The sequence below is a fragment of the Nicotiana tabacum genome, chromosome 15 (assembly GCF_000715075.1).
Source record: "Nicotiana tabacum cultivar K326 chromosome 15, ASM71507v2, whole genome shotgun sequence".
Classification (NCBI taxonomy): domain Eukaryota; kingdom Viridiplantae; phylum Streptophyta; class Magnoliopsida; order Solanales; family Solanaceae; genus Nicotiana; species Nicotiana tabacum.
The window spans coordinates 75,621,545-75,640,742 of NC_134094.1; the positions used below are offsets into that span (position 1 = coordinate 75,621,545).

General features: G+C 37.6%; 1 protein-coding gene across 1 annotated transcript; it reads right to left on the bottom strand.

Annotated features, from left to right (window-relative positions):
* Nucleotides 1-4,861: 4,861 nt before the first annotated feature.
* On the bottom strand, nt 4,862-7,105 carry LOC142169897 (lysine histidine transporter 2-like). The gene is made up of 5 exons (XM_075231828.1): nt 6,747-7,105; nt 5,955-6,060; nt 5,740-5,831; nt 5,549-5,617; nt 4,862-5,093 (listed from the first exon to the last, which is right to left on the bottom strand). The coding sequence occupies exons 1-5, from the start codon at nt 7,041-7,043 to the stop codon at nt 5,079-5,081; spliced, it is 579 nt and encodes a 192-aa protein (XP_075087929.1). The 5' UTR covers nt 7,044-7,105; the 3' UTR covers nt 4,862-5,078.
* Between the last annotated feature and the right edge of the window lie 12,093 nt (nt 7,106-19,198).

A 19,198-nucleotide genomic window follows, 5' to 3' on the forward strand; every position in this document is an offset into this window, starting at 1 on the left:
GCGCGTAGCATGTCTTCCAATATCTGAATAGTGCGCTAAGACTGTCCGTCCTTCTGAGGGTGAAACGTCAACTCAACCTAGGTACCCAACTCTCGCTACACGTCTCTCCAAACCTGTGTGCCTCGATCTGAAATGATGGAAATTGGCATGCCGTGGAGGCAGAGAATCTCTCGGATGTAAATCGCAGCCAACCGCTCCGAAGAATAAGTAGTCCTAACAGGAATGAAGTGTGCGGACTTGGTTAGCCGATCCACAATCACCCAAATAGCATCGAACTTTCTCGAAGTCCGTGGGAGGCCAACTACAAAATCCATGGTGATCCGCTCCCATTTCCACTCTGGAATCTCTAACTTCTGAAGAAATCCACCCGGTCTCTGATGCTCATACTTCACCTGCTGACAGCTGAGGCACCGAGCTACAAACCCCACTATATCCTTTTTCATTCTTTTCCACCAATAATGGTGCCTCAAGTCCTGCTACATCTTTGTGGCACCTGGATGAATGGAGAATCGCGAACTGTGGGCCTCCTCAAGAATCAACTCATGTAGCCCATCTACATTAGACACAGAAATCCGACCTTGCATCCTCAATACTCCATCATCCCCAATAGTAACATCTCTGGCATCACCATGCTGAACCGTGTCCTTAAGGACAAGTAAATAGGAATCATCATACTGACGCTCTATGATGCGATCATATAAGGAAGACCGAGAAACTACACAAGCTAGAATCCGACTGGTATCCGAAACATATAATCTCACGAACTGGTTAGCCAAGGCCTGAACATCAACTGCAAGAGGTCTCTCACCAACATGAATGAATGCAAGGCTACCCATACTCACCGCCTTTCTACTCAAGGCATCGGTAACCACATTATCCTTCCCGGGATAATCCAGAATAGTGATATCATAGTTCTTTAGTAGCTCCAACCATCTCCGCAGCCTCAAATTTATATCCTTCTATTTGTACAGGTGCTGGAGACACCGATGATCTGTAAACACCTCACAAGACACACTGTAGAGATAATGCCTCCAAATCTTCAATGGATGAACAATAGTAGTTAAATCCAAATCGTGGACAGGGTAGTTCTTCTCATGGGGCTTCAACTCCAAATTGTAGTCAAGGCGGTCTTTAGCTTCTGAAAGCTCTCCTCACACTCATCTGTCCACCTGAAAACAGCACCCTTTTGGGTCAATTTGGTCAAAGGCAATGCGATAGACGAGAAACCCTCAATGAAACGACAATAATAACTGACCAAGCTGAGAAAGCTCCAAATCTCTATAGCTGAGAATGGTCTGGGCCAACTCTGAACCGCCTCTATCTTCTTCGAATCCACCTGAGTACCCTCACTGGACACCACGTGCCCCAAGAACGCCACCGAACTAAGCCAAAACTCACATTTGGAGAACTTAGCATAAAACTTCTCCTCCCTCAACCGCTGCAACAGAATCCTCAAATGCTGGGCATGTTCCTCCTGGCTATGATAGTACACCAAGATATCATCAATGAACACTATGACAAATGAGTCGAGATAAGGCTGAAATACACTATTCATCAGATGCATGAATGTTACCGGGGCGTTGGTCAGCCCAGAAGACATCATGGGGAACTCATAATGACCATAACGAGTCCTGAATGTTGTCTTTAGAATATCCGAGTCCTGAATCTTCAACTGGTGATACCCAGACCTCAAGTCAATCTTAGATAACACCCTCTCTCCTTGAAGCTGGTCAAATAGATCATCAATGCACGACAAATAATACTTGTTCTTGATTGTAACTTTGTTTGGGTCGAATTCCAATTTTGGAAGTTGGAGTAGGTCCGTAATGTCATTTGTGACTTGTGTGCAAAATTTAGGGTCAATCAGACCTGTTTTGATAAGTTTCGTCGTCGTTTGTAGAAGTTGAATTTTCTTAGTTTCAATAGGCTTGAATTGGGGTGCGATTCGTGTTTTTGAAGTTGTTTGATGTGATTTGAGGGCTCAACTAAGTTTGTATGAGATTTTAGGACTTGTTGGTATATTTAGTTGAGGTCCCAGGGGCCTCGGGTTGATTTCGGATGGTTAACGGATCAAAAGTTGAAGTTGAGTGATTGCTAAAGTTAGACCTCTACTGGTGTAACCGCACCTGTGGAGCTTTGATCGCAGGTGCGGGCTGGCTTGCGCAGGTACGAGTTAGAGGGGAGTGTGCAGGGGGTCGCATGTGCGAGGATTTTTCAGCACCTGTGTGGCCGCATATGCAGTGAGAGGTGCGCAGAAGCGGAAGGCGCTCAGGTGCGATAGTGAGTTCCGCATCTGCATGATCGCAGATGCGGCAGGGGAACCGCAAAAGCGAAACTGGGCATATGGGCTTGGTCGGTAGAGGCGGCTTGGGTTCTCACAGAAGCGAGTACACAGAAGCGGAGTGAGGGACCGCAGGAGCAGAATGAGCCGCAGATGCGTGTGTGATGTCACTTCTACGATGCTGCAGAAGCGGAAGTGCTGGGCCGATTATTAAAACAAGGGTTCGCGAGGCAAGATTCGAGGCATTCAGAGGCCGTTTTGCGAGGCAAGAGTGTTGGAGTAGAGATTTGCTTGGATTGAGGTAAGTAACAGTTTTAAATTTTGTTCTGAGGGTACGAAACCCCGTATTATGTGTCATGTATTTGGTTTTAAGGTGACACACATGCTAGGTGACGGGCGTGTGGGTGTGCACCGTAAGAATTGTGACTTGGTCAAATTTCATGGAACTGTGTAATTGAGTAATCTGTTATTGTCTGTACATTCTCCATATATTAGAGAAATTGAACCACAAATCATGTTAGCAATCATGTTTAGACTATGTGTTGGCACTGTAGGGACCCATAGAGGTCGTGTACATATTGAATTATCTGCTAAATTGCTGTTTTGTACTCAGTCACAATTATACTCGTATATTACATCTCAGTGTCTATTGTTCATCATTGATGCATCATATTATTGCTGTTTGGGCTGCTTATCGTGATTTTTGAGAGCCTGAGAGACTGGAAAGGTTGATGACTGAGTGAGGCCGAGGGCCTGATTATGAGGATGTTTATGGGATCGGGTTGCATGCTGAAACATGTTTCACTGAGGTATGCCATGATTGACTTGTTATAGCGCTTGGGCTGAAGGGGCACCTCCGGAGTCTATACATATCCCCAGTGAGCGCATGTACCTACTGAGTGCCGAGTGCCGAGTGCGGAGTGATTGAGAGAAATGAGTGACTGTGAGGAAAGAGTGAATGTGAGGTTGGAGTGAATGGGAGGACTGAGTGACTGTTGCTCTGAGAGGATGCATTGACTTCATTATTTTTGCACTTCACCTGTCATATATCACTGTCTTGAAATTTCTGAGAGATATTATCTTCTGTTTTAGTTGAACTGGACATGAATTTACTGTTTTGGTCTTAATTGTCAAACTTGAAAGCATGCCTACCTCCCTATGTTGAAATTACTGTAATTGGACTATAACTGTGAAGCTCGTCACTACTTTTAGTTCTTTATTTAGTATTGTTACTTACTGGGTTGGTTGTACTCACGCTACATCCTGCACTTCGTGTGCAGATCCTGTATTTTCGGACACGGTGGGTGTTGATTCTATCGCACGGTTGATCTTTTGGAGATTCCAAGGTAGCTGCCCGGAGTTTCGCATACCTTGTCACTCCATTCCTATCTTTCCGTTTATTGTATTTAATTTCAGACTATCATAGATAGTATATTCTAGACTTGTGATGTATAGATGCTCATGTACTCTGTGACACCCCGATAGTTGGAAACTTCCGCGTTGTGTTTTGGGTTTCTATCCCTGTTTTATTAAAACTTTTATTATTTAAACTGCTTTAATTTATTTCTGTTAAAGGTGTTGGAATTATTTTGAAAGAACGGTTTTCCTAGTACCACGATAGGCGCCATCACGACAGGTTAGAATTTTGGGTCGTGATATGATGAAATTAAGAAAATTGGGATTCTAATCCCTTTTGTTTGTAGTTGTTGTACTAGACACAGGAGGAAACAATGCCCCATATATTCAGAGATAGCCAAATTGCTAGACAGGTTTGGTTCTTCAAACGTAATTGTTTTTTGGGGTTTGATTTAGCACTAGTCATCTAAGACAAACCATCATGAATTGGTGGTTAGCTAAAGATCAGTGTTACTCCAATGTATACCGTCTATGATTTGTTGGAAAATATGGTTGAACAGATATGCAGCAAGGTTTGATAATAAATCCATGTGAGGGTGGCATATCATCATCTCAAAGTGCTTAACATTAATCCTTAATTGTCAGTTTCCTACTCTAAAACTTTCACAACTCTGGATTGACAAGTATAAGTATGTGGAGAAGTTACAATTTTCTATTCACTCCCAGGCTATTAAATGGAACAAACCCGATAGGGGTTGGGTAAAATTGAATGTTGATGGATGCAACAAAGGTAATCTTGGTTCAGCAGGAGGAGGGGATATCATAAGTGATCATCACAGCATAGAAATGCTAGGGCTTCAATGAATTTAGAACAGGATGGTTTATCAAATTTTCGATTCGAGCCCAAAAGAAATCATTTTGTTGTTAATGATGATATCTCTTGGCAGTGCATTGCTTAGAGTGTTTATGACTAGATTGTATGTAGTAATGTAAGATATGAACTATCCAACTTGTAAGAAGGTGTCCTCAACTCTCAAAGAATTCCTTTGTGATCAATGACAAACTAGATTGGGTTCCACCAACCTACACTTTGTAATTGAGGTCAAGGTTTATATCCTCCTTCGTGTAATTGTGATTTTTGGAATACGCATGTTGGAGTCTGGCCTAACTCCTCTAACCCTATGATGAAACTTTGATTAGAAAAACAGTTCAATTGTCCAAAAATTACAATTCAAACTTTAGCAAACTTCCATATATAAAAGCTCTTCTGAAACTGAAAGAATTATCTTAAAATTCTGCATCTATGCCTTACAAACAGGCAGGATATAGCACATAATTTAACATCTAAAAACTCAGATTGGCCGTATCGATCAGGTGTAGAAGTGATAAGTCTTGGCTGATTTGATGATACTCCATAATCCACCAATGGGAGATGTTAGAATCAAAAGTACACCCACTATAATGCAAAGATGCAACATAAAGAGAAAAAGAAAATAAGAGATAGGGGTAAGTAGGGAAAAAGCTTGCACGAAACGTTGCATGTACAAATTATATTAATTTATCACAATTAATTTATATATTGATGTGAGAATCTATATTTATTAACAATGATAAGATGCTATATCTTATGCAAAAGACACTTGTTATGTACTTATTGCTTTGATGCATATCATCGAGTGTATAAAAAGTTCCCCCTAAATAATTTGTATAGACATCGCAAATTTATATCAAATCAATAAATATGTACGTAAGATATTTGTTTTTCATAAATACATTTTTAACTTAACTATGGTGAAGTTATATGCACTCTCATTTTAATTTTTAATCGTTGAGTTTTATTGATTAGTTTGATGTAAACACCGAGTTGTAAGTAAATTTCATGATTATATTTACAAGTTCTGGTAAACTTACCCAGTTCGTACACCATGACAAGCCAAACCGTCTGGGCTTTTTTATAATAAGCCAGATGATGCATGGAAGCTGTAGGTAGAAATTAAAAACATAGTAAATGTTAAATATGTTTGTCATATGAGTATTATATAGTCATAGTTTCTGATTTAATGAAGTGAAAATTTAATGAGTTATCTATGAAATATACTTACATAATATGAGGTTGGTGCCAGAGCAAAACCTCCAAAGAATCCCATCAAACCACCAAAGAATGGTATTGTCATGCCCACAACCAATGTAAATGCTACAATAACAGAAGACCATAGCAAGAATATAAAAAATACATAGAAAAGAGCAATTAAACAACTTTTCAGTTTATTTTCTAATTGTGCAAAAATATTTTCTAATAAACAAGTAAATAACTTACCAACAAAAACCGTACGCACACAAACACGTAGAAGAGTGGAAGGATTATATTTCAATGACTTCACAGCGTATGCCTCTATCATATCAAACACTGGCATTGCATAAACCTGAAATGTAAATTAAGTAATATACAACAGATTAATTAGGTAAATTACTAACATCTAAGTTGCTCATAATATATTATCAATTGAGGCACATCAAAGACTTAAAGAGTTTATACAGTTGAAGTAGGTTTCCTCAATTACATATAAAGGATTAAATTTATATATATGCACTGTGTAAATTTTTTATTATACTAACTATTTTAGTCTACTAAAACAAGTTATGTACTCTTTTTTTAGGTTAACATATTTTATTTGTACTGAGTAGTTACTTGTTATTATTGTAGACAGTGGCAGAGACATCCCTTAGTATGGGGTGTATCTGACACGGGTTAATTTGCAGCGAACTTTTCTAGCTAGCATATATGAAAATCGACACCATTTGAAAATTATGTAGAGTAACTGTTAGTTTAAGACATAAAGACTTAAAAGAACCACAGTCCTAGGTCTAAAAGTTGTGGCAATAGACCGATACTACTTGCACAAAATCTTATACAATCAAACCTCTCTATAACAGCCTTATTTGTTTCGGATTATTTTGGTTGTTATAGCGAAGTGTTGTTATAGAGAACATATATTATAACATAGCATAAAATTGGTTCCATAAAAACTTGGCTTTTACGGTGAATGGTTGTTATATAGCGATGCTGTTATAGAGATGTCTGACTGTAATTAAAAGCAGTGAAAGATACCTGGTAACTCCCAATGACATGAGCGACAACAAAAATATTAGTAGTTGCAATAAGCCATGTAGGTCTATGTAGTGTGAGCAAGATGTTATCATCAACTCCATTACCAAACACCCAATATCCAATGAAAGCCACTGGCAAATAACACAAGGCCACAATAATATAAGCTGTGAATACACCTTTCCACATTGCTTTTTTTGAAGGTGCATCTTCTGTTGAAGGAATTGTAGCTTGAATTTCAAGAACTACATTATGTCCAGCATATGCAAATGCTACATTTCCTAATGCACTCAGAAACATAAACACATTATCTGATATTTTTTCACTTTCCGGAGTCCCAAAAAAATAGTTCTACTATTTTCCAGATTTCCAGAATCAGTTTTTTAAAATTTTCAAAAATTATAAAAATAGGTTAGAAAAACTGCTAATTAGATGATATCAAGCAGTTAGTTATACAAAACCGGAATTTGAGTATATCTAAATTTTAAAACATTCATAGTCAAGGCAATTCCTTATCAAAAAATTTGATAATGAAGAATAAAAACAAATCCCAAAGAAAAAGGAAGAATACAATACTACGACTCATGCATTCCCAAACTAATTTGTGGTTGAATACTAATAAATTCAACTAATATAAAAAAAAAAAACAAATTAAATAAAGAAAAGAAAAAGAGAAATAAATAAAGTTACCATCCCATCTCAGACATGGCATAAGGTAGACTAAGAACAGCAGCACCAACCATGGCAGTAACATTGTGCATGGTTGAATACCACCACTTTGCATTTCGGTCCGACGTTATCGGTAGCCATTCATCTATTGCTTTCTCCCTCCTCTTTTCTTCACTATCTCCTCCCTTTTCCATATTAAATTAAACTAACTATGCTTAGGCAATAGAATAAGAATGAAAAGTTTGTGACTCAAAGAGTAAGGAGATTTAACATCAATTTCGAGTCCTTTAAAATAGACAAAGAGAAAGTCTTTTCTTTTTCTCGATATGCCTTTTCCTATTTATATAGGTGATAGCCATAAAACCTAAATCTAGTAGTAATGACCTAAATATATCCTAATCCTTTTAGATATATGCAATATGTAAAGTTTTTATGTTTTTAAGGAAAATAAACTACTTTCTATACTTACTCTGTACCCAACAATATTTGGAATTTTTTAAAAAGTGAAGTCCTTTCCAAATGCTGAAATATATGTGGATATAAATAAATAACATCATATCTTTGTTAAAATTACTGCATTATATGCAAATTATTGAGAATAATTCCTTAAGTGTCTCACAGGCTTTTTTGCTAATTGATCGAACAATAGAAACGGTGATGATATTGACAATTTAAACCAATTCTACTAAAAGAAATAACGAATTTATGTGTTTTTACTTTTTATCATGCACTAATATTATACACCATTGATTTCTGAAGATTTACATTTCTTTAGTTGTTTTTTTCCTTTTTCTTTTCTACTGGTGAACCGGAAAAAAAATTAAGAAGCACACTGATATTTCACGTTGAAAAATTAAAATACAAAATTCAGTAAAGACGCAAAAGAAGTGATTTTTTTTTTTGAAAATTTTACCTGATTTTTTTTTTGAAAATTTTACCTCTTATTGCAAAGCTTTATACCGTATTTATTATAAATAAAAACCCTTTAAAATATTATTTTCTATAGCTACCTTTTAGTTTTTATAACAAAATATGTACTTATGGTCACTTCCTACCGTGAAGCCATTAAATACGCTGTCTAATATTTTTTTCTCTCATTCTTTCAGTTTATTCCCTCTCAAAATCACCGTATCTTATTTCTCTCTACACGATCTCTCTCTCACAGCGCCATTGTCTTCCCCATTGTTGAACCACGATTCTCCTTTATCTCCAGGTTCTCTCTCTAGATTGTTCTCAAACCCTAGATCTCGATTTGCTGGATTTCATCTCTGTTAACATGAGTTTCAAAATGTCTTGATCAAAGTTTCTGATATGAGTTGTATCTTTTCCCAAAGTGAAGCGGACATGGTCTGTTCATAGCTGAATTGATTTTGAATGTTGACATGGAAGAGGTGATCACGCCCAACTATGCCTTATAAAAAATACAAGCGGTCGTCGCAAATATATTCTGGCTAATAAGTCCGAAGTCGAATCCCATAAGGAATTAACCTATCAACCATAGTTGCTAGACCCGCACAAATTCACGCAATCAATCTTCAGAAATATTTGAATAATAATTTGGATGTTTATTAACTAAATATTACATAGTAAAAATGCACTAACAAATGACTAACTACGAACGGTTTGTAAACAAGAATTGGAAAGATCTAAGGTTGTGATTTTCCCTATTGTCGGAATCTTTTCCGCTACATTTTCTATAAATTCGCCTAAGTCTTCTATATCGATCATGAGCACTATAACTGTCGTAACTCTCTCCTGAATAATTACCACAATTTACTAGACATATTCTGCCGAATTACGCTAGCTGGCATTAAGTACGGCTCACTCAGATCGCACCAAGGTTTCATTATCTCTAATCCCACCTTTAAACCCTTCGTATTGATCCCTCATATACGTTAGGAGTGATGTTGTTCAACAACTACCTAAATATGCACTCTCTCCCGAGTAATACATACTAAATAGGCACAGCTAATTGAGGGCCCTTCAATCAACCACATGAATAGTATAGTTGAACAAATAGAGAAAATACTACGGCAAATTTATATTAACGTAACAAGAAAATTATCCTTCAATAGGTTCCATCAAAATCCTAGATTAGGAATTTTAGCTACTCATACTCATAGTAACAATATCCCAAATATTTTGAATAATCAAAGTACAAGTACAGATGAAAGGATATAGAAATCGATGATTCTAATTCCCAACAGGTGATTCCACAAGCTATTCTTGCCTCCGGTTGCAAAAGTCCCCCAAAATGGCATTTTTAAGTCTATTTATATGTGTAGAAAAGACCTAAACATGTAGGCAAAGTCCTAGTCAAACCCAGAGACGAAATAAGTCTTCAAAACTCGGACTGTGAGTGCCCAGACCTGGTCTCGCGAGGCCTAACACCTGGTGTACCTCGCCCCAAGCCTGGCATCGCCAGGTATAAAGCCTGGTCTATCTCGCTCCTGCCTCACCTCGCCAGGTCTATCACTTGGCCTTAGCCTGGTGTCGCCAGGTATAAGGCCTGCACTAGGCCTGGCTTCGCCAGGTATAACACTTGGTGTACCTGGCTTCATCGGTACTAGACATCTCCAATTCACCTACACACATAAAATGGCGTTCATTACGAGTAAATAAAGTGTAATTTATCATTAAAGCATATAAAATGCAAGGCGAATAGTGTGCTAAACCATGAATTATAGCCACACATCAATACCGCACACTAAAACATTGCTCGTCCTCGAGCAATCAGACCAACTTATAGACACAACCTCACTAAGCAATTCCCTTAACTCCTTGCACCAAGAATATTGAAAATAGTCTAAGCACCACGGTGTAATATCCTCGCCTCAAGATTTGACTCATATACCATGACTTATTCACAAATTACTTACTTAGTCTAACATGGAGGTCAATGACATTACCTTTCCTTTATGAATCACGTGCCCTCACCCAACAAAGAGTTCAGTTCCACACACGATGAATTTTAAGAACGTAGGAACTCAAGATAGGAAAAAATTCACTCGCTCTCAGAAATAACATTCATATGCCACAAATGATGCACCATAGGCTTGCCCGTAGTGTAATACTCTATTAATCGAGCTTATTTAGTCTAAGATCAAATAGGACTTTGATTGGTTGTAATGTACGCCGCGGGTCGGGTAGGATATATTTGGATATGTGAGTTACTACACCTCCCTAAGCACTTTAATACATATACTTTAACATTTCAGCCCATACTTATGTCAAACCAAAACTCCACCTTCACATCAATGTATATTACCCCATACTTCTTTAAGCACAATTACATTAAGAGTCACCACTTATCTAAGAATATTCTTTTTCATAGCAATACAACTATTTTTGTCTTTTTTTTTCATTTTTTTTTCAATTCAAGCGGCTCTTAATTTTTCAAAATAATGCACCTTTCTTCTTATTTCATTAGTTCCACTCAAAAGCCAAACCAACCATCCCACTCTTTTACTTTTACAAAGTTCATAACAATTCAAGTGCTCATTAGAGGTGAAACGGTTCAAATAGATGGTTAATTCAAACAATTGGGTAAGGCTTGTAATGTGATTGCCAAAGAAACATGATTACAGGCTCAAAGGGGTTAACTACGTTACATAACTTTTAGGTGGGTAAACTATATATATCTGGCTTAACAAAGAAACGCCTATATTACTTCTCAGAATGAACAAGACTACTATTTCACTTTGCACACACATAAGGCAAGTTATAGACATCAAATGCAATGCACAGAATACCTACAAAACTCTCACACACAAGGCACATAACTCACTCAGGATTGGTTTCATCGCGATACTCCAGTCAAAGCAGTTAAGCAAAATTAGGAATCTACGATTTAAGGTATTTATGCTAGAGTTAAAAACCGAGCCTATGCGTCACGACCATAGTCATAACTATTCTCAAGGCATAACAAATCTAAGAGATATTGCTACAATTAAATGCATAGCTTCGTGGTTCCTACTCCTAAAAATAAAAACTAACTACACCCGGTTCAATTAAAAGCTCTTGGAAAAGAACCGCGGCCCAAAGAAAAACCAAGGGAGAATTACTACATTATCTAAAACAAATCTTCTTCTTTTTTCTCTAGACTTACTTCCCTCAGAAAAACTATCTAGGAGATCCATCATCGGGAAGAGTCCAGTTATGTTTTTTTAATAACTAAACAAATAACAAAAACAAATCACTAAACCAAATTCTTAAAACAAATAACTAAAACAAGTATCTAACGAAAATGATACTTACTAAAACAACAAAACAAACAACTAGAAGTAATTTCTACAAGTCCCCACCCCACACTTAGATCATGCATTGTCCTCAGTGCATACACAAATTGACAAAACAAGAAAAATGAGTAGGGTGCAAAGAAACTCCCTGATCAAATTGCGTCTTCATCCTCTGAGGCTCTCCACTCTTCATCATGTGCTTCCTCCTCCTCATCATCATCGTGCTCATCATATGACTGCTCCGGCTCGACCTAAGGCTGCTCAGGAGTGTTGATATCCTCATCATCGGGGAGTCTGTAGCCATCACCTATCCCAACCAGCTGCTGGCCATGAGCGTTGAGCGGGTACCGCTGCTCCAATAAGGTCCTCTCCTCAGATGTGGTTGGTTGACCTCGTATCCTTAGCTGCAAATTCATTATCCCATAGAGATGGGCCATAAAACTATCATCCCGAGCATTACGTTCGGTACTTGTCAAAGATATCTTGATTATGGGAATAATTTAATTCTGACTTCTTGTGCTAGTACAATTTGTATGTATTGAACGGACCAAGTAGGGATAAGTATTTTATACTGACTTAATAAAATAACTTCTCTAGCCACTAAACGTACTTATACTCTTAATCTTGATATAATTGTTATTGGTTGTATATATTATTTATTGTTTTGATTTATTAAAAGGCGAGATTTGTTTGTGGGTCAATATACCTGGTAAATTGGACAATGATGATATACATTGGCGAAATAATAGTTAGTTGAAGGAATCCATATCTTGGTCTAGAGATAGATGATACACCTTTATGAAAGCTTATAAGTTTTCATGTGTAAACCCTGCAAGTGGATTTTGTATCCGTCACATGATACAAGTTAAGCAAAAGTCTAAAGAAAATAATAAATGAATTAAATTGTCAGTAATTTAATTTATTTGATTAGTATCTAAATCTTAACACGGGGAGCTAAATAAGGTTTAATGAAAGAATTTCAAAATTGAACTGAGAAGTGCAGTTACGAATTTTTAGTGGAATAATTCGTAATTTATTATGGCAGTATTAATTCGAATATTTTGAATTAAGTCCATAATAAGAAGTCTCATTAATTAGATATTGTGGTCCCTGTTGTGCCTGAAGAATTAGGAATTAAAAAAAATTATATTTCTTGGTGGAAAAGGAAGACCCAACAGGTTTAGGAAAATGTTTTAAACCCTAAAACCTGTGGCTATATTAAGAGGTCTTATTCCATAAGGAGAAAATATTTTTACTACATGGTTTTCCAAGGAGAAATTCGCCCACACAAATTTTGCTAATTTCGGGCATTATTCGGGTCACACAACAAAAGACTGTGGAATTGGAAGATGACTTGAAGGCTCTTTTTGCGATAGCGGTCACGCTTCAAGAGATATGTTTGAGTAAAATCAGTGATTATGTGTTGTCTATATTATATGCAAGTGATCTTGGCTATTTGCTTCTGCTGTTCATACTTGTTTTTCATCAGTTGGTATCAGAGCCTGCTTGCGTCTAACTAGATAACATGATGTATATTTGTATATGTGGTCTGATTATTACTTTACTATTACTACTATATATAAGCGGCTAAGGCTGTACAACATATCAATCCTGAATTGTACAAAATGCATTGTGTATTATACTTTTATTTGAGCCTGTCTTATTAGCGAATTGACATGTGTACTGCACCTTTACTTTACCAAAACCACGTGTACTTTACTATTTCAGATATAAACTCTTCGATTATCCATCTCTCCACTCCAATTCTCTCTCCTCAATTCCTCTTTGTGATTTTCTACTTGCTTCGCTATTTCAAGAATTCAAGATATAATCTTTTTGTTTTGGTAAGTTTTTCAATTATTGTGGGTTTCTCTGGATCTCTATGTTGGAGTTTTCTCCGCTTTCAATGTTCAGAATTCTTTCATGAGTTTTATCCTTTTTTGCTTTTACCTTCTGCTTGCTATAATCTTCTAGTATGGTAACTTTTCTCTCTTGGTTCTTTCTCTTGCACCGTGTTCTGGTTTCACTTCTAATTTTTTCTGAAAGTTTGTCCATATTTGATTCAATTTTTTTTTGCATAATTTATTGCCTAGATTTTCTACATGCATGTATTGAATTCTATATGATTTTGATATATATGTTTGGCAAGAAATACTTAGGTGAGTTTTCTGTTATTATAATTTTTGGTTGTGTTTAGATTTTGGTTGTGTAAAATGGCAATTTGGTGTAAATGTTTTGTTCTTTTGAAGTGGGTACACTACAACAAATATGAGCTACCACGATATTTAATTAATGACTTTATAATAAATGTCGGAAAAAAGATAATTTATCGACATTTATTAGAAAATGTTACAAAAATACTGACATTTAATTAAAAATGACAAAAATGACATTTAGTTAGTGACATTTATAATAAATGTTAACAAATTACTATTTTTCCTTCCTTGGTAAAAAAGAAAACTACTACTTACTTACTAATTTCAAAAGAGAAATTGTTTTGCAAAACTTCCCCCCAAAATTTCCCTCTGAAAATCTCCCCAGACAAAACCCTACTCCCTGCGATATCCCTCTCTCAGAAGTCATAACATTGTTCATTTCCCCCTCCCCAATTTCTCTATCTCATCTAAATCCCCCCCCCCCCCCCAACCGTGAACCTCAAGCACCTTCAGGAATAGCAGTATGAATGTATCCTAGTGTACTGTCTTCTTGCTTAATGTATCACTCTCTCAAAAGTCATAACATTGTGTACTGTTTTCTTTATTCTTGCTAGGTGACGGGCGTGTGGGCGCGCACCATAGAAATTGAGACTCAGTCGATTCCGTAGTGTTGTGTAGTCAATTAACTTGTATTCTTCCAAGTATTTGTCATGTGTTAGAGAAACTGAGTTGTGACTCATGTTAGAAATTATGCTTAGGCAAATGCTCGTATTATTGGGACTCACTGAGGTCATTTCTGATGTCGAATTATATTTTTAAATTATAATTTCGTACTCAGTCATATACATTCATTGCATATCATATCTCAGTCCCTGTTGTTAATTGTTGATACATCACATCATCATTTTGGGCTAGTTTCATGACATAGTAAGCCCGAGAGACTGGAGAGATTGATGACTGAGTGAGGCCGAAGGCCTGATTGTGAGGTTATTGATACTATAGCACGTGAGTTGTCTGAGCGGATCCAGATATTGATACTATAGCACGTGAGTTATCCGTGCAGCACGTGAGTTGTCTGTGTGGATCCAGATATTGATACTATAGCACGTGAGTTATCCGTGCGGATTATAGAGCTTGGGCTGAAGGAGCCCCTCCGGAGTCTGCACATCCAAAGTGAGCGCAGGTACCTATTGAGTGCGAGTGCGAGTGCCGAGTGATTGGGAGGACTAAGTGGATTGATACTCTGAGAGTATGCATATGGTTGTTCACTATGTTGTACTACATTCGACATGCGCACTTGACATACAAGAATATAGATGCATTTTTCCTCATGTTGTACGGTATCACGTCATGCATGAATTCTCATACACATTGGCATCTAGGCATATAAATGTACTTTTCCTCATGCCATTTGAGAATGAAACATTTACCTGTTGAAATGTTTTGGAAGGAAAATCATGATTTTACAAACCTTCTCATATTTTGGTACTTTCGGTAAAAGATTTGGGTTTTCATTGTTATACTTGAAAAGCATGTCTATTTTCTGAAACCGTGAACGAGATGAACATTATATTTCTGAGTTATTTTTTGTACCACTTTTATTATATTGTTATGAGATGTTATTGGCTATTGGTGTTGGACTTTGACATGTGTTCCAGCTCGTCACTACTTTCAACCTAAGGTTAGGTTTGATACTTATTGAGTACATGGGGTCGGTTGTACTCATACTATACTTCTGCACCTTGTGTGCAGATATTGGATGTTGATGTTGCTGTGATCGATGGGAGCGGGATTTAAAAATGTACATGCATTCCGATTGTAGCTGCTTCTTGTTCATGATAGCCATATATTTATAAAAAACTGTTTAAGTACATTTCAAACAGATGATGAGTTTATTTCATACCAGCTTGGTAAATTCTAATCTTAGAAGCTCATGATTTATACTACCAGTCCTTAGGGAATGTATAAGATTCAGATATTTTCTTTCACTTAATTGTCTTATTAAATTTCAAGGAATTGGATAGTTGTTATTTGGCTTACCTAGCGAGTTGGGTTAGGTGTCATCACGACTAGTTGAATTTTGGGTCGTGACAAGTAGGTATCAGAGCTCTAGGTTCATAGGTTCTACAATTCATAAGCAAGTGTCTAGTAGAGTCTTGTGGATGGGAATGATGACATCCATACCTATATTCAAGAGGCTACAGGGAATTTAGGATAATTTTCCATCTTTCTTTCCTTATCGTGCGGAATTGATTCAGTTTGAAACATAACTCTTTGAATTTCCTCCACGCATCCGTGTGCGCATGTAAGCACTCGGTATCGGCTGGTGATTCCATGGATGAGGTGCAAGTTGTCATTTCTGGGTGCTGATGATGGGCCAATCTGGAGAACTTGAGGCCGGGTTTTGACTGTAGCTCGAGCATGTAGATTTCGGCTGTGTGGGCACGGTCTTTTGGGAACTTATGTGATCGATAGCGTCCCTATGAGTGGAATTTGTGACTCGATGAGTGGCCGGATGGCTATATGATGAGCATGATGTGATTGCGGAATGTGTTCAGATGGTTTGATTGTGACGAGAATAGTTTGCCTGGGATGTAAGAAGGACTATGGGGTGCTAGATTGCTGTCTTGATGTGACACATAGCCTCAATTTATGAGTGTGTTGAAAGATTTTTCGTATTGATTAATTATGGAGTGAAGTAGATTTTCATGTCTTGTTGTGAGTTCAGACTCAGGAAGATTTAGTGATGGTGTAGTAATCGTGGTTGCGAAAGGGTATAGATATCAATTTTAGGCTAAGCAGGTGGGTTATCTTCTGTGGAGTAATCTACGGAGGTGTGATCCTTATAATGTTGTGTGGAGAGTTTTCTTTCTACCAACGGGGTATATGTGTTAAGATTTGAATTTGAATTTGGTTGAGAAAGTTGACCTGATCATCATGTGGATGTATGTGAGCTTAGTGGATTATTTGAGGTACTATATGGTTTGTGTTAGCTTTTGAAGGATTTAGTTGAATCTTCCTGCGGTATTATGGCAGTAATAGAGTATGGGTTTGGTGAGTTATCAGATGTTCTATTCTATGGCATTGAGTTAAGTGGGGGAGTTTGCTATCAACGATTTGATTGCATGGTTACGTGTAGTATTGGTTTTGGTCTGAAGCACACTTATGGATCGGTTATGACTTGTAGCGGCTGAGATGAAGGATGACTCGAGTAAAGGAATTTCTGGATATGGGTTATGTTACACCTTATGGGTATATGGAAATCATGGAATGATTGAGTCGTTATTCGTGAAAGATGTAGTGCGCATGCAGTAGGAAATTGCTCGATTTCTTAAAGGTGTGGATTATTTCTTTGGGTGTTGTTGTTCTAATGGGGCACATGTCGTTCGACCCATTTGGCCGGTACAATTGAGATTTGAGTAGAGTGGATGACTCTCGAGAAGGTTCTAATGGGTTCAAGATTTATATGTAGCAATTGAGAATTTTGCGGATTTGTATATGGCTAGAATGTGAGATTTAAGTTGGATGGTGTCGAGGATTGTGGCATTTCTATATTATTATGGATTCTACATTTCAGCATCAGTAAGGTGAAGGAAATAGTTTTGGATTTACAGAAGGTCTCTTTAGAGTGGCTGTCTCGGTTGTGGCACTTTTGGGGTGCTTAAGAGGGAATACAACGGCTTATGGGCCTTAGGATGGTGTTGTTTTATTTTAGGATCTCGCGGGGTGAGTTTTGGTTAAGGATCGTGGTGTTCTGGCAATAAGAAGTGTCACCTTGAGGGTAATTCAGAAGGAACTCAGAGGAATAGTACAACTTGATATTAGGTTGGAGCAGCAAGGCAATAAATACAATTGGTTCCTTGGGGTATTTATGATGTGGTGAGTCTCTACAGGTGTTTCGTGGCAATACTCTTGGGTTTGGAGACCTGCATGGCTTGGTTGAGTTAGAGGGATTCGGTTCTGATTGCTTGGTTGCGTGTTAATGGGTTTCAAAGAGTTTCGATGGTTGCTACCACGGTTTGAGATGGATATTTCCTACCGGCGTGAGGAGCATGTTGCGTGTTGTGATTTTCTCCTGGATGAGATCCAATAGAAGGTTTCTGGCTAATTGAGTATGTAGTTTTCTTGTGACTCAGAATTGATTATGAGACTCTCGTACTTTTCATATTCATGATAGATGCGGTATGTTGTGGGGAATTAAAATTTGAGTGTGCAAGGTCACAGTTTAGTTTTGAAAGGAAGGGCATGAATTCTTAGACAACATGGGCGGTTTCAGATAACTAGATGGATGATATTACCACTTGGTATTTCCTGAGGAGAGTGTACATTTCAGAAAGTGCACTAAGTGTTGACGTATGGATACTTCATTGGTATTGCGGTACTCACATGGTTAATCGGCTGCTGATATTCAGATTTTATTATGTGGCACGGAAGAATTTTAGAAGTATTCCTCGTGGGATGATCGTGTATGAGAGATGTGTTAGACATTTGGGCGGTGGAGTTGGGATAAGATATGGTGATTCGTGTATTCTACGGATTCGGAGACCAGGAGTTCTCATAAGCCGATCTATTTGTTGTTGTGGACTGTGAAAATGTGGCCAAAGCTATCCAGATGATAGTATATGTTATGGTTAGGTCATTATGGACTTTCGGAGGATTATTTATCTATTTGTGGATGACCATAGTTGATTTGGGGCCCATTAGTAGGCCCAACGAGGATTTGTATTCTACATCGGGTCATGTTGGTCGACTACATACTGCTATTGTTGGGGGATGTGCCATTCAGTTAGAGTGGAGCTTATTCGTGCTCTGATATGATCTATGTGTTACTTTTCTATGCCACTAGGGGTTTGGATTTGGTGTTTATATGCACACATAGTGCGGTCCTATTTGGGCCTTATAGCAAAATTTGAGCAGAATGGTTATTGGGGTTCAGAATGGTTTATTACACTTTGGTTATGGCCTTTGTCCGGTTATGATGTATGGTGCTATTTTCTTCTCGGTGGTTGCGGTCATGCACATTTGTTACTAGGCGTCAAATTGCACGTGGTTATTGATTTTGAGCATGGTGGCTTGAGGTATTTCATATAGACCAGTGTTTGGATGGGGTCACGCATGTTGAGATATGATCCTTTGTGTTAGATTCGTGCATCTTGGTACTACTATGTATGATGTCTTTGTAGCATTGCGGTTGTTGTGGTACTTGTTGAAGATGTGGGATGGTTTTCTTGTTTGAGTCATTTTCCATTTTGGGTACATTTGAGTTGTTGCTTATTGTGCACGGATTGCACAGGTCGTGATTCTAGGTAGTATTGGTGTGGCATGTCGATAGGATAATTGGGCCTGATAAAGTGAGGTCATTGGACCTAGAATGGGTGCCATCAGATTTGTT